This window comes from Cariama cristata, unplaced genomic scaffold (genome assembly GCF_000690535.1).
Source record: "Cariama cristata isolate BGI_N322 unplaced genomic scaffold, ASM69053v1 scaffold10534, whole genome shotgun sequence".
Lineage (NCBI taxonomy): Eukaryota > Metazoa > Chordata > Aves > Cariamiformes > Cariamidae > Cariama > Cariama cristata.
This window is the reverse complement of record NW_009611256.1, coordinates 5402-25992: the sequence shown is the minus strand read 5'-3', so window position 1 is coordinate 25992 and position 20591 is coordinate 5402. Positions and strand designations below refer to the sequence as shown.

At 41.2% G+C, this 20591-nt stretch overlaps 1 protein-coding gene across 1 annotated transcript in view; it reads right to left on the bottom strand.

The window, feature by feature from the left end:
• Positions 1-1158: 1158 nt before the first annotated feature.
• Positions 1159-20591, bottom strand: part of LOC104160117 (protein FAM13A-like) — a gene marked incomplete at both ends in the record, with an annotated part of 22574 nt that continues 3141 nt past the window's right edge. Inside the window, 4 exons of the mRNA XM_009698177.1 lie at positions 1159-1318; positions 10649-10822; positions 19126-19132; positions 20237-20446. Coding sequence (XP_009696479.1) covers positions 1159-1318; positions 10649-10822; positions 19126-19132; positions 20237-20446 — 551 coding nt within the window. The remainder of the gene's footprint in view (positions 1319-10648; positions 10823-19125; positions 19133-20236; positions 20447-20591) is intronic.

The window sequence follows — 20591 nt, the reverse complement described above, 5'->3', positions numbered from 1 at the left end:
TAGCAACAGCTAAAAGAATAAACAGCTGAAGACTTCCTCACGGATTCACCACATAGGAAAACAACCAACCTTTCTAAAGGCAGCTGGGTCTGACTTGTAGAGATTGCCCTGTAGCTCAGATTCAATAGACCCTCCTGTGATACACTGCAAAGACAGAGATGTTTTCAGCTGATTTCATTTGACTGGCAGAACTTGAGCTCCCACCAAACTTCTTGTTCTGGCAAGGTCAAAGACACCATATTTTTATAACTTATTTTCTAACGTTTCCATTCCAGCCAGTGAAGGATACGGTGATTTTATCAGTGGTGCTCACAAAACCCCACCAAGGGAAGGCATGTAGTTCAACTCTCTCAAACTCAAAAGCTCACACTTTGGAAGGGAGTAATTTTCTGCACAGCTAACACACGAAAGGAAATAAGGCGACTGAAAACCATCCTCACAGTCATTTCCTGCACAGACCTCAGGTTGCTTCCTGTAGTAGAGACGGCACAAGCCAGAACAAGGCACTTCTGGCTGCCCTACTTATTCTTGTCAACTTTTTCTGAACATTAGAATCGTCTGATGTTACACACATGCCCTCTTCCCCCCAAAGATATTATAGTCTAACTATATCACTTTTATTTAACAGCTCCAATATACTTTCTTCAAACAGTAACTACTATTCAATGCCTGTCTTCAAGTGCACTCAGAAATGGCTGTTCTGATTCAGAACATGCAATTTTAAAATTCAGGTATGTGTTCAAGACAAGCAGACTTCATACTGGAAAAGGCTACAGACCTCATACTGTCCTGAAGTATGTAAGTTCATCATCACTGATGTACACCATAAACGATCACCACATCAGAAAACTTGAACACTTCCTAGAATTATTCTGCCTCCCCATTTAAAATCATTTAGTTTTTAGCAGATACAGTTGCTATATAAATAGCAGTGAGTAGCTAACAAATAAAGATGTTCAACAGAATCAACTTCCAGACTAGTAATGAAAATCAGCCTATCAGCAGAGTCGATTTGTAAACTGTATACCAATCAATAACATAGAACATTATTACAACAGTGCCTGCCTCCCACTTACCTAAAAGATTTCTGAGTTGAAGCCTGTAGTAAGTCTGCATTATTGATTTGCTATAATAAAATGAAATATTAGAGATACTCACTTTTACCAAAATAATTCTTGCTAGCTCTTCACACACAGGCTTTTCTTCATCCTTCTTCAAACCTTCCAATTCAAACAAGGTATTGTAATTTTCCAGCATTTTTGTCATTATCTTGTTGCAGATCTCCTGTTCTTTTATACCTTCAAATCCAGACGGCACGCTAAAATTGGACAGAACACAAAGCAGAGTGTTATAGGTACTCAACGTACAAAAGTTCCTGCATGGAGTCTCTAACATTTCGATTGTGGATACAGGCTGGCTAGCAGGCATAGAAAATTTTATCTTGGAAAGGAGGATTGTGTCGATGGTGGTAACAACTATGACGGTTTGTTTGCAGTTTTTTCTTACTGATACTAAATACCATATCTATTAGTTAAACTATATGGAGTCTCTAACATTTCGATTGTGGATACAGGCTGGCTAGCAGGCATAGAAAATTTTATCTTGGAAAGGAGGATTGTGTCGATGGTGGTAACAACTATGACGGTTTGTTTGCAGTTTTTCTTACTGATATTAAATACCATATCTATTAATTAAACTATCTACTCCACAGAATCTAGGTATAGATCTAATTGAGGCAACCACCAAATGAGATACCACCAATTTTGCTAAAAGTTGGGTTCATGACTGCAACACAGACAGCACGAGGCATTTAAGTGCTCTGAACTGTTAATGGGAAGTCAGATTCCTCCAAAAAGTGGTTTGTGATGACCTCAGTGGTATACAAGAAGGATGAGTCAAAAAATTAAGAAAGCCCACATGCTGAGCAGAACACTAAAAGTAAAAGTTAAGCAAGATCTTCGCAGTTTCAGGTGATTCTATGCTGTATATCAGATTTCTTAATCTAGTTTCTGAGTTGTCATTTCTCTTGAAGGTAGGCTCACAACTCACAGGGCTTTTTTAAAACATGGAGATAGAGGTTGCCTTCTGCAGAACAGCCTGAAAGATTCATATAAAAAGATGGTTTTAACCTCCACTCTCTGGGAGAACCACCAACCACTCGGCTGCAGAAGCAGCACCTTCTTGCTCTCTTGAAACAGGCCCCTATGCAGCCGGGAATTGCTTGTCACAGACCTTAAGGGGACACACAAAAGAAAAGGCAAGATACTGATTTGGAAGAAGCGTTGTATTCCAGTCTATGCTCCTTTGCCTTCCTTATGTGTTACTCACAACAGAGCACACAACTAATTGAAGCATCTAATTTTCATCTGCTGGAATGTAGGCTTTATGCACATTTTATTGGACTTTGGTGTCCAAAACCTACTTAAATTCTGTTTTCATGCAAAAGTAAGATCTCTGAAGAATCTTCTTCAGCATTTTAAAATACTTCTCCAATCATTCAGTGTCTCCCACTGTGCAGTATTTCCAACAGATGCAGTCTCCTCTGAAAAATCCACAAAGTGGTTGCATGGATGTGAATTTTCTAAGGACCTTATAAAGTGTCAGAGGCTGCAGATCAGGAGATACTGAAAACACAGGAAAGATTTAAAGGGAAGAAGTAGGGGAGCAATAACCAGAAACAAAAAAAGTTTCAAATATTTTTTGGCTGAGGACAAATAGTGGTTGTACAAGAGGAAAAAACAACCCAACCGCCAAAAGTTAAACAAATGCCATCTGAGATATTTTACAGGGATGTAACTTGGAAGTAATTGTGTACTGTATTGTTTACTATAACCAGTAAATTAAAATTTACAAATAACTATCTACTGTATAACTGTAACTATAGTTTACTGGGGCCAGATGTGCATTTCAAGAAGGCAGTTCTGAGAGCAGATGCCCCCAGAAATTTGCCATCAAAAAGTGTCTTCTTGTAGGGGTTGCACGTTATGATCCTTCTCAGTATTTTACTCTCTGTAGTCCATCTACATGTCAACAGGGAGAAGATCCCACTGCAGCGGAACGCATCTTTGTAAACTCCACAGGAGAATCTTTACTGCTGACATTCCAACATTCAATACATGCTAGAGTCACAGGACCTGAAGTTTAAAGGAATTGGGTTATTTTACACTACAGAACATTGTCAATTGTAAAACGGGTCAGTCTCAGCTGCCTTAAATAAACCCACTGATTTCATTGGTGTGGAACCTGGCCTCAGACTAAATAAAGAAAAAATGCAACAACTTCTATTGACGGATGTGCATGTATACATGGGCCAATTCAGTTTAAAGAACGTCACATATTCACTAAATGATAGTAACTGGTCAGAATAAAAGAAAGTGTACATATGCAATAGACCCATGCAATCATCTTGATTTAAGGAAATCGCTCTTCCTGTGCTAAGTAACGTGCTCCAGAGTTGGCACGGTGCAGAGCTTGCTTGGTAATTCAGGTAAATCTTGACTGTTACCCTCCCGACGTACTTCTCCAAAACAGCATACCACTGAAATAATCCTGGCACCCCTGTACCTCATTCCTAGGAAATGGACTTAAAATGTACTCGAGCAAGTTCAAGTCAAAATAAAGACTCCAAATAGCTTCAAGGATTTTTAGAGCAGAACCTTGACCTAAACCACATCTGCTGGGAACTTCAGCCAACACCTCCCTACTGGCAAAAGCTAATATAAAAAAATGCTTCCTGGCTGAAAAACAGCCCAGCCTATAAAATTTCCACAAAGCACAGAAACAGTATTTAATTTCTGCACAATTCCATGCTTTCTTGCCCTCCCTTCCCCATGTTACTTTGTCAGTTAAACTTTATTAAATCATACCTGTGAAAAGTCTAATATCTTGTTCTGAACAATTCTGTACGTGTATGGCGAGACACATACACAGAACACAACACTACAGCTCATGGCTTTAGTCTTTTTTATCACCTGTCTCTGAATGTAACCAAGTAGAGCAGCATAAATTGTTTCATTTTAATGGCAGTGTAACATACATTAGCCATTGCCATCTCTCTGCCACTTAAACAAGCCTATTTTACAAAGTTTCTTATTTATTTTTTCTTTTAATTGTTGTTATTAGACATCCACCATGGCAAGGACTATTAGACTCTTTGAGCTATCCATGGTGACCTTTTCCTTGCAATAGATCTTCGGCTGAGCATATGTAAGAAGTTTAGATTATGAGCACTTGCATATTTATACAAGTTAAAACCCATCTGTTGCCACACTGCATGATCCACCACTCTGACTAGACTTCTCCGAAAATGTGTGAAAAAAAATAATATCTTCAGCTTTTCTTAGTCTGAAAGTCCTAATATCCACAAATTCCACTTCAACTAACTAGAAAAACTCCGTCCCACGAGAAATTATTCCTCACACTACCACTTTCATGATCCACACCCTACTCCTTGGAAATTTTTCAAACTCTTTTGTGAAGATCTTATTGAAACATTTTAGCAAAATTGTGTTCATAATTATGGTTCCTTTATGTACAATTTGCATGTTAATTAGCCAGTTGCTTATAGAGTTAGATTCACACCTTACTCAGGTTACAAAATCCTCAACTGGTGGACTTGATCACCCTATAGCCATGTATGCACCAGCAGCACCAGAAACAGCAGCGGAACATTAGCTTCGCTACCAGAAACACATTTTCTAGAAGGGAGGCATAAACCTGCAATTTCTATGGTCATTTCTAGAAGAAAAAAATGTTGATGGATTTAGGTCTATCTCTAAGATTTGAGCTGGGAAACTCCCACTAGATTCTTGCAATATCTTTCAAAGTCATGAACAGATACAGAGCATAGGCAGTGACAGAAGCAAATTCTCTAGTGTCCCCCCTTAGATTCCTCAGACACCCTGCCCTTCCCAGAGAGATGCTCAGATTGATCTGTGCACAAAGCACAGTGGCTCCACATTAAGTATTTGGAAAAAATATGCTTTGTCTAAATGAGGCACCAGTATTAACAGTATCTGACTCAGTCTAGGAGGGCCTCAGGCAAAGGTGCATTAGAACCACAAGTTCTACAGGATATTAAAGACTGAAATTATTGGTGAAGCCACTTTAAAGCAGAAAAAGCAGTAGTTCTCAAAGCTAAAACATTACTTGGGAGTAAGATCAAGTTGTTAGTCCTTCATTTCAAAATATGACACCCAGCAGTATTTCACACTTCTTTACAATCTTCTACCAGCATAGCTGGCCCACCCACAGCAGCTCTGTGCCACTTACGTCCATGCAGTCCAGTGCTCACTTGTTCTTTTAGTTCTTCCAGACCTCTTTAAGCCAAAAGTGTGTCTGCTTCCATGGCGATGCTCAAGAAAGCTAGTCTCAAACGGGTTAAACCACATCAAAGCCCTGTGTTACAACGCTTACTCAGAACTGAAATGACCTGAGGTCAGATTAACTCACTGTGAATGAATTACATTTCACATGTTAGTTAAATGAATTTACCTCAGGGTCCCTGTAAACAAGCTGTAACAGGGTAAATGCAGAGTGGGCTTCTGAGAGAGTGAATCTCCAGACCCTACTGAGGATGGTGCAGTAACATCCAAACACAACTGCATCTAGCAAGGCATCACTACAAGGCTCTGTCACCACACACCACACCTGAGAAATCTGCTTCAAGTGGTAGCGAGAGCCAGGAGGACTTGGGATGTAGTCATCCGCCTGTAATAAGCTGGACAGAGATCACTGGACCGATTTCCTCATGCAGGAACTGCTGACAGTTCCCTGTCACAACTGAGAACCAGCGATTTCTATGTGAAATGGTGCGTCTCATTTCAAATTCCTGACAGTGTTTGACCCCACTCTGTCTGAGATGAAGAATGCACATTACCGTTTCCTTAAGTGGCTTTGCAGAAGTAGCTGTGGAATGACAGCACCATAATCCAGATTTACAAACCACTGAGGGTTACATGCTCTGTCTTCTCTGACTGCTACTTTTGCTGTTTGTACAGTACCTTTTGTACAGGAGCACCACAAAGCCACCCTACCATTCTCCTAGGGGATCCTGCAAGAAATGAAGGGACTCAGAGGACAGGGAACACTACATGGGTTTTTTGTTCTCCAGCCCTCGCAAAACAAGTTCATTAGTACCTCAGATGCTCATGAGCCCCTCAACAAGCACGAGAGCAGAGCTGTAGCTATTTTAAGAGCTTACAATTTCAGGCAGTCTGCTCTGTCCCTCTAGACAGATGTTACTGTGTCTGGAACAGATGTGATTTCACGGCCACAGCTCGGCCCTGTACTTCAGCTGATCAAAGTGATTTGTCTTAACACACTGGACCACAAACTGGTGCAGCTGAAAACAGGCAGAGATTTGTGTCTGCAGACTGCTGCAAGATCAGAAGACACAGCAACACTAAGCTGAGGAAGGTGTTCATCTCAGTACGTGCGAGTCATTTACGTGCTCTACATCATTTATAAACTTATGTCTCAACAGTTTGGACCAAACACAAGGACATATGTCACTACTGAGATTTTACAGAAGTGCCTTAGCTTCTGAGACACTGGAGAATCCCACGAGGTATCTCACTGCCCACCTTTTAAAATCTGGTCTAAATTATTTTCTGTAACACCAGATTTAGGAGTCTAAATCGACTCAGTAATTCCATCTCTGTCTATATTGCTTGCCAGTAGATGCACGATGCAAAATGCAGGTAATGCAGGTAAGGCAAAGTAGTTAGAGTAATGCTGCCACAAAGATTTTACTGACTGGTTTCAGCTATATGAAAAATATTTTTCTCCAGCAAAAGCTTCATTTTTCATCAGGAAATTCCAGCTTTGTATGACTATTATGTAGTCATCATACAGAAATAACTGCATCTAACTCTAGCATTTTAACTGGATATCTACATTTGTCAGTCACTTTTGGAGGGGATGGAGCAATCCCTCACAACATGCTTAATCTCTGTTGGAACAAAACACAGCCAGGTAAGTGAGGGCTTAAATGACAGAGGCCACACACAGAGATCATTCTTTGAGAGAGAGCTGCAAAAAAGGGTGCAAATGGATACTCTGCTTACTCTGTAACTGGTAGACCTCACGTCTCTTACCATCCCAACCAAAGGACAGGACAAGTACAGCAGCCTCTCTGATAGGCAGCTCCAAGAGAGCAGAGAGGAGGAGAGAAATCCCAGCTGGTCCTCTCCTTCCTCTTCAGCACAAGCTGAGAGCCAAGCAGAGACACACAGCAGGCCACAACTAAGGCAACAGCTCTACAGGAGCTGAAATACAGTCAGGACAATGGACAATAACTTCCTCCAAGAATAACCGCGCTGCAAGTGTTAAAACTCCACAGATTAGCCCAGTGACAGAAAAGAGAACTATTTATGTTCCTATACCTTCATGCTCGTTGTTCCTCAAGGGCTGTATTTCTCTCTATACTTGACCTTTGGTTTCCACCACAATAAATCTGAACAATCCAAGTTGGAAGAAAACAGCGCACTAAATCTCAAACCATCATACTTTCCTTTTTTGAGCTGTTGACCTTGCCCTTTACATTTTCCTGTATCTTACATCACACTTCATTACAAGGAATGCAACTAGCCATTTTCTCCTCTCTTCTATTAATTAGAAATACAGAAAGCACAAGATAACCATTCATTAGAAAAGCACTAGCGCAGTCCATCAAACAGCAAGTAAGGAAGCAGGGGAAGTAGTGGATAAGATAAAAGCAGTAAGGGTTGAAAGTTTAGGAGATGAGATAAACTACTGAGAACATGATGTAGAAAAATAGAATGAGCCAAAGAGAATTAAAACAAAGCCTGAATGCCTCGAAAGTGGCCCAACAATGAGATTTATTCAATTCTTAAACAGCTTCAGTTATGGAGTAGGAGATATGTCTAAATAACTAAAATGTCACTAAAAATACCTTGCAGAAAGCAATCCTTCACTATCAGCAGATGGGCTTTATCTCCTCTGACACTGTGCATTAACTACATAGACTCTGACACTGATTTTAGACATAAGTATGAATTTCTGATGGAAAAATCTCAGATCTTCCTCCTTCAGCAGTGTAATTGCTGACAAGCTGGATGCTAAGCCTTCTTTCCTTCTCCCAGAGAAATACCCCATACACTGCTCTGAACAAGTCATGCAAAGTGAGAGAAGTGTTCGCTTCAACCAACTGCTGATATTTAATTTGTGCTGCTAGTCTCACTAGGGGCTGCCTGTAGCCAGTAGTAAAACAGTCCTTGCCAAGCAGGCTTCAGGGAGCCTTACTCCAGAGCTCCGAATTGTGTTCTGCGGATCTCTCTCTGGCTGCTTGGCCAACCAGCTGGCTAAGCTCAATGCCTAAAGTTCAGCACTGCAAGTTCTTTCCTCCTCCTGTTAAATCTTTCTTGATACAGATGGTCAGAGTTCCAGCATCTATTAACACAGGAGAAAAAGGTATTTGGACTGTTGCTCACAATCTTTGCGTCTGGACCAGAATCCTGAACTACCCTGAAGATCAAGGTCTGATGAAACACACAGCTGAATAAACAGATGGTGAAATTTAGTTCAAATATAAACCTACATCCATAATTCTGCATATTTGGGTTTTCTAAAAAATGCATTAGCCATTTGTTAAGTGTCAAGCCTTGCTTTCACTGCCTCTTTTGCTACATGAGCATTTATTTCAACGCATGCCACAACTGCAGAGCTGGCTGCATTCATACAGACACGAGCCTTGTGTTTTCATCTCCAATGAACTCTGCCTTTCTCAGTCTTCTGCAACGGAATGATGTGATTCTGCCCCTCTTATGTGCAGGCCTTACACCTTACAAAAACTGTTACATTTTTTCTACGCCATCTTAGGAGCAGAGATCAGTTGAGGCAACAAGCATGCAGCTTTTAAGAGGTATGCTTTGGTTTAATCTTAAGGAATGCCAATTGCAATTCCAAACTGCAACACTCTGCATTATACACCAAAAAGTATGCAGAGTGAATTTTCAAACTTTCCTGAATGAAGTGATGAGTAAACTAAAAATTATTCTAATAGCCACTTGGGAGTTTGAGTAATAGAGATTTAGCCATTGGACTCAGATCTTCTAATTTATTTTGTTTGCTCTTAACTCTACTAATAGATTTAGATGGAATTTCCCAAACTGCCCATACAAATGTAATCTTTAAAAATTGTTTTGGTTTTCCTTGCCAAAAATTTGCAGTATTGTACTTCCACTAACACTCATATTCATGCGTTCCTGCACATACTACCGTCTTTTCAGCTTTCTTTCTTTTGGAGAGGAAGAAAATTCTTTTCAAAACATGCTTTATCTTTTTGTACTGACACAGCAAATGTTTTAATCCTGACATATTCACCTTCACCATCCATGAGCAACATCTTAAGATGAGGCAGCAGTGTAGTGACAAGGACAAGCTTTGGTTTAAAAGTCTCATCTCTGTTTTCCTGAGCAGAATCAGCAGTGGTCATAGCTAACAGCATCTCCATGTGTTCACTCCCTAATCAATGGAAAAAGATACTCTCTTTTAAAAAGTGAGCAGGCAACATCTAGCCTAGATATGTGGAAGCAGCTCAATACATTAGAAGGAGCCTAATTTCTGTTTTCTTCGCTTAAAGAAGTCTACTTCTTTCCACTGGCTACAGAGGAAGCCTATGGAGAAAGTCTCATTAGGCAACTAATCTAATCTAAGTCTCATTATGCAACTCAGTATTATTCCAGAGTGAAATTTTAAAAGGACCAGTACCAATCCAACACTTGCTACAAGGTACTCACTTGTTTCTTTCCGCTGATACCACACATTTTTCATGACTGATGACTGAACTAAACTCCCTACCTGTCTCCCATGTCTTAGATCTTGGCTGCCAGCCAGTGGGTGTATTACAGACAAGACTGGGGTGAAGACCCTAAGGGTGCACTGCATCACAGCAGTGACTCAACAGAAACATTCTTACTCAAGTGTGTTCTCACACCTGGAAATAACTCTTCTTGCTACTGCTGCAAGCTCCACTAGCACGTACAACATGCTATCTTCACCACAAGCACCAAGGAACTGGGCCCAATGAAAGAAACCAGTAAAACTAGTGAGTCCAGTAAGAAGTCTCAAGAGACCGGGAACCCCATAACCTTCAGACCAGTTTCTAAATATACTAGAAGGATAAAGAGCCCAGAATCATCAGCATCTTGAGGACAGACACTAGATCACAAGGCCAAATCTGCAGAGAGTATGCAGTATCCATCTCTAGAAATTACACAGCACCTGGGTGCTGCATAGGAGTCCTTTTCCCCCACGTACCCTTTCTCAAAGCCTACTGCAGGGAAGCATCCATATTATTTGATGGCAAAGGAAGAAAGTTGTATGAGCACAAGTCTCCTTGCACTTACACAGTCTGAAGGCCTTTCATTGTTCTACTCCTGCTCTGCTGTCGACACAGCAATAGAAAACTGACCAACTGTTTAGCAAAATAGCAAGAGGAGATGGGAGAGCAACTCAACTCCCACTCAGTTCAAACAATAGCTTTAGCACTAAAATTTATCATACAGCCCCAGTCATGGCCTCCGTTTGATCACCCTGACAATTAGGGTTCTGAGCCACATTTCTGGCCATCTGCTCCCTTACACTCTCCGTCAACATAAGGGGAAAAGTGAAAATTCCAACTTACTGAAAGCAGTTTGGTCCAAATACTGTGGCAAGATTGCAAAGGTTCATCCTGTTCTCTACATGATGTTCAGCAACCTTTATCAGGAACTGGCACAGATACTTCAGCAGGCAGTAATGAGCATCAGGCAGTTCTTTAAGGAGCTCTTTCAAGTTACTTTCCTTCTGCATGTCGTTTCTAGTGTCTAGGAAAAACAAGAGAAGAAAAAACATATGTATACGGTTTTCTATATTGCTGCCAACTTACTTACGTGGGTGAGCAAGCAGTGGGATCTAAAATTTAGTCTTATTTTTCTTCAAAGACACAGAATCCTCCAAACCCCTCAATTTTCCTCAGGGAACCTGCACCTTTCTCCTGAGGCTCACCTTGGTCACCACTGGCACTGTTTCATGCTCACCTTTATGTTGTAACTGTTTTCCTGAGCAGAATCAGCAGTGGTCATAGCTAACAGCATTGGAGCATGTTTATTCCCACCTGGTACATAGCTATATCTGCTTTAACTGCAGCTCTACCAGATCTCTTGCTTCCATGCTCTTTCTGGATGTTATCTCTGCTTCCCAAACCCCACCTCGTACTCTGCTTTAGCTTCCCCTCCCATGAAAACCTTCAAAAAGAAGCAAGCAAGAGCAGTAAAACAAGGAGTCTCATGAAACACAGGTGTTGTTAGAGTAACAGTACTACAGTACTTTTTGTGGATACATTTTATGAAAAGCTCAATTTTGTATCTTTTGTCAGATGACAACTCTGTACTAAGTCTAGAGCGAGGAGTCCTGCTTATGGAAAAAAGGCTGTTCAGGGCAGTGTTACACTCCATAATAAGCCTAAACTTGGCCTGATGTTAGAGAATAGCCTTGTTATACTGTACAATCTTCTAGAATTTAAGTATGGATAAAAGTTTCCCACACTGAACTGAGTAATATCAAAGTATGACCAAGGTCAATTTTCTTTCATGCAGGTTTTTGTTGGTTTTTCTGTTTGTTTGCAGTTTTTTTGTAAAGAAAAAATTGCATGAACTTCACAGATGCTGTGTTTATAGAGACCCAGTCAGTGAACACAAGCTTGGCCTCACACACTGCTTCTGGAATGGAACTCAAAACCTGCAAAATTCTTTGCTCCTCTCCTCCACCCTGAAAACACAAGTAATTTGCACCCACCAAAGTCTTAAGTTGACATATTAACAAAAGCAAAATTTGGAAAACAATTCAGTATTTATTTCCCTTTATGCCAAAACAGGATGCCTTAACACTTGGAAAGATTAATTTCTACTCTCTATCAGAACAAAATTTCACTGAAACTCTCACATATGCAGAGTTCTTGGGTTTTTGTGCAACAGCACTTTCAGACAGAAGACCTCAGGCCCTAAAGGTTTTCCTCACTGATCTAATCACAAACAGTGTCCATCAACATGAGGGCAGCCATGCATTTCTAGTACTTTTTTTCTTTATTTATCAGCCTTATAGGTTGATGGTGTTAATGCTATAAGACTGTTGTTAAGTAATTGGCTTTTCCTTAGAGAAGTACTTTAAGGTTTAAAAACAGTTCTAGTGGTTGGAAGGATGACTTTATTCCACAAAGCCAAAGTGAGCTCACACTGAATGCTAACCACCTGTGTTCTCTGTAACAGATTCCTTTGTCCCAAAGTAGCTGCTGGCTTACCACAGGAATACAGACATCCTCCCCATGCTCAGGGTAACAAGGCATTTTTCATTCAGATGATGTTATAATCCTCAGCAAGGAGATTCACCTAGCATTGAATAAAAAAACCAAACCTTGCTCAGTCTTCAAGACCAGTTTTTAGTCAAGAAGACATAATAAAACAGGCTGCATCTGAAACAGTTCAGCAACTAGTTGCTTCCTCTGCCTGCGGTACCAGCATTCAGAGGAGAAGCCTGGCAGGAAAACATCCCATGCCTTGTGTTGGGGGAACAAAGAACATTTTACATTTCCCCAACATTTAAGGAGGGGGAAAAAAGGAGGGGGAAAAAAGGAGGGGGAAAAAAGGAGGGGGAAAAAAGGAGGGGGAAAAAAGGAGGGGGAAAAAAGGAGGGGGAAAAAAGGAGGGGGAAAAAAGGAGGGGGAAAAAAGGAGGGGGAAAAAAGGAGGGGGAAAAAAGGAGGGGGAAAAAAGGAGGGGGAAAAAAGGAGGGGGAAAAAAGGAGGGCTTTGAACACACTGTAAGGTATGTACAAATGCTTCAGAAGTTTCGTCTTGGTTTTTGCTTTTCATTTCCCAGAAATATTCCAGGGCTGGATTGCACAGTATTCCAGGGTAGAGTACTTTGAAAAGTGGTTACCTCTGTAAATTAGCAGTCTGTATAAAAATACCTGAAACTATCTCCTGAGAACTCAACCATTAAGTCACAATATGATTTCTGCTTTCCAACCAGACATCTTTGTGGCTAATAAACAGGGTTTATCCTGCAGTTTGACAAACTTTGCATGTACTTGCCACTTCATCCAGTTGAGCTTGCGGGATTTCATCTGCTTCCAAGCTTAGGCTTCCTGCCTTACATGACATGCAGCATACAGTACTTGGCGAAAGAAGCCTTTTTAAGTTTTATACGTATGGAGAACTCATTTTTTATGTATCTGTTTTGGAACCACAGACTTAATATAAATTCTTTCATGACAGCAGGCCAAAGTTTAAAATGCCAGCCAAATTACAGGCCCAAACATTTCAACCAACTGATTAATTATATCCTTTTCTTCTACAGCTAAGAAATTAGCTCCTTCAGAAAAGTCAAATATCAAATATGCCTGAAGCAGATGAGCAAAAACCTTATTTGCTTATTTATCACAAGTATTTCTTTCAAAACTGTTTTAGAGCTATACAGAATAAAAACAGTCGTGTCTTCCCTACTATGAATCAGCTTGGTAACAGTAAGAAATCTGATTTATTATTTCTGCAGCAAAATTTCAGGATGCTTCTGAAGGCTGTATTAAATGGATAACAATAAGGAATTTAATTGGATTTGTATTTGCACTGATCAAAGTGGACTGGACAGTCTCTGACTTGATTACTAATTACCTTTTCATGAAGCTTAAACACAAAACACAACTAATTTCCACATAGCCCAAACATTAAAATTCCCATCCTAACATATTTCTCTTTAGATAACAAAACAACTAGCATACAGTGTTTTCTACTATAAACCGCTTGCAGTTATGATAAGGAAAGTCAAAGCCATCTCTCGGAAAAAATGCACCTCTTCCACCACCTAATTAAGGAATGCCCCTGAGAACGAATTGCCTCTCCGAGCCTCTCACTGAGGCTTTAGATTGACAGGTACTTTTCCATTTACTGAAGGATTTTCCATCCCTCCCAAACTAGAAACATGCTAATAACCTCCACAAAACACTCCCAACACAGGTTTGCGCTCTGACAACAAAGCAAGCTATTGGCCTCGTGGCATCAGTTGTATTTGGTGGGTAGATGTCCCTCTTCATTAACCATGATATATTACGTGGTGTGGATCAACACCAGAGATGTTTATCACTGGGCACAGCCAAACCTTTGTTCATTTCTGTACTTTCAAGAACAAAGACAGGTATCAGATCAGAAGATCTTGAGAAATTACCCAAATTGACGGACACAGAGACACTGAACAACACGAGGCAGCAAACCTCATTTACTGAGCCATGAAATTCCTTGTCCTTGTGAAATGGGAAAAAGAAAATATGGCTTTCCTCTCTCTCCACTCCTTTTCCAGTGAAAAAGTAAGGGAAGGAACTCAAGCATTTCTCCCAATACAATCCAAAAATCAAGGCTAATCTGTTAATTCTCCCACTGCTGCCACTTATTTCATGGATTTCAGCTCTACTTCTAAAAATTACTATTACAATTCATGGTGAATTTAGAAACTGACACGCATACATAGTATTCCATGCACTTTGTACACTTTTCAAGACAAGTACACCTCTGCTATCCATGACCATATTACTTCAAAGAAAATGGCTTTTCAACATTAGAGAGCAAAAACAGTCTTCAGTCATGACAACCAATTTTTTTTTTTTGCTCCTTTTGTCCACCTGCTACACAATTTTTCAATTTGCTTCAAAGTCAATCACTAGGGTTTACTCAGCTGGTACTGACCATCAGCGAAACATCAGAGCACCAGAGCTGTTTATGCTACCATGCAGACAGGCACCAAGTGTACCAAAGCCTTAAGCCTAATTTTGCGAAGTACAAGCTGTCCCGTGGAAGTCAAGACTACCAAGGAGTGTCTTTCTTAGTCAGTCAGATTAAAGAGAGTGGCATGAAGCTAAGCAAATGCTTCCGTCTCTGCAGCATCCTGAGACGAGACAAACGAGCCTGTCAATAATGGAAAGAGCAGAATGCCAGATTTTCAAAGGCAACTCAGGAACCTATATTCAAGCCGTATTTCCAGACATGCCCAGCTACCAACACACTTGTGATTTCCAAGCACAGCACATGAAGCTCTTTTGAAAATTTTGCCCAATACAGCAGAGAGAAGGAGAAAGGAGTAAAAGGAGAATGAAAGCTAAAGGTAACGTGCTCTCAAGGCAGAGTCAAAGGCATTCACTTTTTTATTTGGGGAAGGCACTCCAGCAGAGGTCTGCAAGAGAAGCCTAAGCTAGACAAGCAACCAGGAAGGGCTTGAAACCAGGGATGAGAAGGCGGTTTCTGGGCTTAGGAAGAGAATACAATCAGCAGCCTCAGGCCATGTGCAGGCTCAGCAGCCGGAGGACACAGAACATAGCGTTCCACAGGCAAAGGGCCCGGGAAGCCAGCAAGGGCAGCGTGGCACCTTAGAACTGAGCTGGGGACTCGCTGCTGACGGACAAGTCAAGGAGACAACTGAAACGGACAGGCAGTCTCTCTAAAAATGTTAATTAACTAGAAACAGGAGCCTCAAGTGTAGGAGGCACAGACACATTTGCAAGACTGTTTTCGGTCTTATTTAATTTCAGTATACACCCACAGATCACAACAAGAGGGACATATTTTCCAATGGTTCATCCTATTTCTGAACATATTGAGTTTCTTTGACAGGCCACAGACACGATCTAATTCCCCAATCCATCCCTCCTCACGCTACCCCTTCCCCCTGCAGAGCATGCTGCCTGAACATCAGTAAAGGTACAGATGCCTACAGACAGGTGTGTGTAATTGCTTTGCTCATGTCTCAAATGGTCTGACCTCAAACAACTCCAGCCTGGAAGCACTGAAATTGTATCAGCACAGTGCCATGCCCTAGCTAGTTATCTCTGCTCCGAGGCGAGGAAGAGTCTAAGGCTCAGTGTCACGCTACCACGTCTGCATAGCTTTCAGCTGCCTTGCATACCTCCAGCTTGGAGAGCAGAGAAAAGCTTGCATCTGTCTGTAGCTGTCAACGTGCCCTAGGAAGTTAATCTTTGGCACACAGGCAGCAGGCCGTAGATTGCAGTACCACTGCACCCACCAGGCTGTTGGAGGAGTCAAAGCATTTCTTTCTACCTCCACAATCTATGGGAAGTGGGACTCCAGCCTCCCTCTGCCAAGAAGCAATCTGCTTCAGACACAATCCTGCCCCAGAGGAAAAAAAAATAAATAATCATGACTTGTTGCCATCGGTAGTAGAAATGCTGGAAGTCCTCATCTTAAGAATGCTGTCAACACAATCCAACCTGAGACCCCTCGCTCTGCATCATTATGGCACTTTGCAGCCCCATATTTATGCTTCATTCCGACATATTGGGAACGGAGCACTCTCGCTTCTTTTGCAGCTCTGCTGAGTGTCATCATCTGCGTAAGAAATCCTGTTCCAAGGGTTTTTACTGCATAATAAACATCTGCATGTGGGAAACAGAAGTTATTTCTCTAGTTTGGAACTAGCCCTGGTAACACCAAAATGACAATAACAGCCAAAGGAAAAGGTTAAAATCATGCCACAAGAGCCTGGAGAACCACAGACATCTAGTGAATCTGATTTGCTGCACTGCTGCAGTTACCGTGTCAGCTCTCACCTACTCATTTTCGCACTCATTTATTCATTTTCACAGTCACTGTTCAGGTTGAAATTTGACCTCTAAAATCCCCCAACACAACCTGTATTTTTGGTTCTGCTTGTTCACGTAACTCAAACAGATGCTGGCTACTAAGTGTTCCCTAAACTGACCTGTTGATCCAGAAGGGAGCTGCTTCTTCCACCACCTCCCATCCCTCTCCCTGAAATGAGCAGTGCTGTTCACAGGCACCAGACAAAACCTTGCCAGCTGTAGCAGGCTGTGAGCAGGAGGAGTTATGTGAGATAGAACTCACATCTAGCTGCTGCCCACCAAAAACCATAAATTCTCTAGGATGGAGCAATGTCAAGAAGCCACAGTGATCAAATGACATTCAATTTCATTAGACTGAGTACCAAAGGAAGACAGGAGCCCACATTTCTCCGGAGGAGGGAATGTAATAACAACGACAAAAAACAAATTCACATAAGGGAAAAGCTTTCTTTATGCTGGAAAGGGAAAGTACAATAGCAACCTGGCTTGCTGAAAGCAAGTCACCTGTGAAAGGGAATAGAGTTCCTAATATGTTCAAATGTCTTAAGAGTCAGTGATCATGATATAAAAGATAAGGAATGAAAAGCCAGAAGGAATAAACAAGCTCAAGCAGAGACTGCTGTATGGGAGCTGCTGATTTCTTCCAGCTGAGGTTTCTAAAGAAACTTTCACTGCTCTGTAAGCATGGCCCATCTTGCATGGGCAGGTACAGCTCTGCTCTGCAGTGAAGCCTCAGTCACAAAAGAGATTGTGATGGACATTTTTTACCCCAGGACTCCCTGCAAGGAGCAGCCTTCATATTTGTCAGGCGCTCTGAGGAGATCGGCCAACACAAAGATCGCTATCAAGTGTGTCCCTGGCCTGCACTTGGTACACACATCTCCCATCAACATCGTTCACAGAGGGAGGGAGGCCCTTCTCAGCTCCCACTGCCACTGCCCTTCTCCAAGGGCAGAGAGAGAACGTCAGGACACACCAAACAGCCTTTAGGATACGGTACATGATGTCTTCTGGAACTGCATAGTCTTGGCATTACGCTGAATATTTATATAAACAGCAGTGCATCAGGATTTGGGGGCAGCGTGCGGAGCTGTGTTTCACATGACATTGCACAGGCTGCAGACAGCATGCCAAACCAGCTGCCTGGACTTCCTGAACTACCAATGGGTCAGGTTCTCTCTTTTTCATAAAAGGGCAGATTATTTACTCTTTGGATTGGTAACAAAGACTACACCTGGAATTAAAAAGGGTTACAGCTACAGGTGAAATTTGTAATTTTCTGCTGAGCTATTTTTAACTAGAGGAAGCACTCCCTAACAATTTTCATAGGAAGCAAAGTAATTGTGTGTTATTTTCAGGCCAAGATGTCAGCTGGCTCAAAAAAATGCTGATACCAATTTCTGAAACTATTCCAAAGGAACTGTAACATAATCCTAAAAAACCATTTCCCATGCAAAGCTTCAACAGGGGGAATACAAGAGGCTGTAATAGAGCTTGTAATTGCCTTTACTGTAGACATGAAGCGAAGTGGCTCCAGATTCAAAGCTATTTTTTAACAACCTGCTGGCTCAGAAACAGCTTGACCTACTTTCTCCATAGGTTACAAAAAGAATGCCCAGGCATGTGCTCTCTTGGTACCATTTTGCAACAAATACCCTTGTACATGCTTTGATAAGTAAATAGATAACTTCTCCAACTCTGCACAGCTGGTTGATCATTTAACTGTAAACAAAGACCCATCTACCACTTAAGCTAATCTGAACCCCATGAAAGTCATCAGTGCCTTTCATAGCAACGCATTTATGCTGTATTTTCCAGGGCATCAAAAAAATCTCAGTCTTCTTCAAACTTTACAAAAGCTTTCCCCTTGCCATAACAGTCAATCTGGCATTTTTCAAATAAGATTTTTTTTTTCCTAATCAAAATAACAATGGGACTATAACCAGAGCTTATTGTGCAACAGAGGCAAACTTAGCTATGAAGACACATCAGAGTCAGACTCACTTTTGCAGAACTAGGTTCCTAAGTTACACCAGTAACTTTTTTTTTGAAACAAGAAAGCTTGGTATGTAAATCTGGTAAGTTAGGATATCTACCTCATTTCCATAGAAAGTACTGGGGGGATTTTGCATTTTTTGTGGGAAGCAGGAACGAATTACACTTTCCACAAACAGCGCTGTTTAAAAAGTACATCAGTAGTTCCTGGCGCAATATACCAATAAGACCTTTGTGGGGACAGGGATGTAGAACAGCAAAGGTGCAACCTAAAATTTCCACTTAAACAGTTATTTACGATAAAGAACATAATTAAATATAGCTCATGAGTCAGATCTGGTGCAATCTAAAGGACCCAAAGAAAGCACAGTGATGACCAGAAAAAAGGGACTTTGTAAATCAACGGCATTTACACGACACTTCCTGAACTCTACCCTTGGGTCCCAAACAACTTTACTAAATGAGGACAGTATTTTACACAGCCCACATACAACCTGATTACAGTTGACACGCCTGCACTCAAGGGAGGGGTACAGAGCTCTTCTCCAGTGCATCCTCAACAGTCTGTACAGCCCCAAATAGGGAAGAAAGAAAACACATGGTCGTGTTCTCCCTCCTCCAGGCAATGGCTAAACTTCATCTCCACTGCCGGCAAGAAAAGTAGAAGGCAGACCTCAGGACAAGCCTGTGAGAACTTTGCACCATCTCCCGCTAGGGATGCATGTCAGAGCGCAAGTTCCTCCTCTGCATCATGCATCACATTTGCCTGCTTTACTGTAAAGAACACATCTCTAGTAACATTTACCCACTCACTTTGCAGCTTCTTAGGAAGACAGCAAGAAGAAGCATCAATCACCTGCAGCAAGAGCAAAGAACTGCCACTGACCCACATGTTCAAGGAACAGGGCCAACCAACACCTATTCCACATAACAACAACATGGACTGATACAGATGAATTAGATTGAGAAATCATTTGACAGACAGTTGTGCAACATTCAACTTTCCACAGCAGCAGTGATGTTTGTTCTTATGCTTGATCCACCACTTGAAGTGTGCTATGACAGGGAATGAAAGGTGAAGTCTGCTGTTACTTCCAAACTGGCTCATTTTTTGATGGGCAATCACATTACTTAGTGAGAAGTGAAACTTAGACAGTGTATGCTTCAGGCTCCATGGATATTCAATTTGATTAGCAGATGAAGTTGTTATAACTTTTCAGGGTCCGTTAGAATGAAATTCCCAGAAATCACCCTAGCAAAACAGAAATATATCTGTGTCCTAAAGACACTGCAGCTATTGTCTACAAGCTTGCTCAAAGAAACCAGCTGATGATTTCAGTTTATATTCAGCAGATGTAACTGGATTACAAAATCATAAATAGTCCAGACTTTACCAAACACAGAAGAAACAATTTTCTGTCTCTTGTAACAGAATTGCACAGCTGTGAGCACTCCGGGAGAAGGTGAGAGCTAAAGTCAAAGGAAATGCAGAACAAACTAAGTAAACTAAGAACAGAGAGTATTGGTTATGCTCACTGCATAACCAATTATCCAGAAAGAAAGTGCACTGAAGGATGGAGATTTTAACTCTCACTTACCCTGGTAAAGCTGAATGAACCTGGGATGTAAGGCAGAGGTGATAATCCCATCTGGCAACTCTCTCAAAAATAACTTCAACAGACTGGCTGCTGAGTAGACATCACCATCTTTAACAAGTTCCACCTCTTCTCCACGCTCATATTGCAGACGCAACTGTTCTACCATTTTCATGCTGCCATTTACCCTGAAGAGGCCTTCCTGTGTCATACCTGTAATTATATATTGCATATGAGATTGATCTGAACTAAGACATCCTAGTGATATGATGAGATATTCTAGTGTGAATAATACACTTGCAGTAATACAAAGAAGGGCAATTAATACACCACCGTTTAAAAAACCAAAACTATTCCC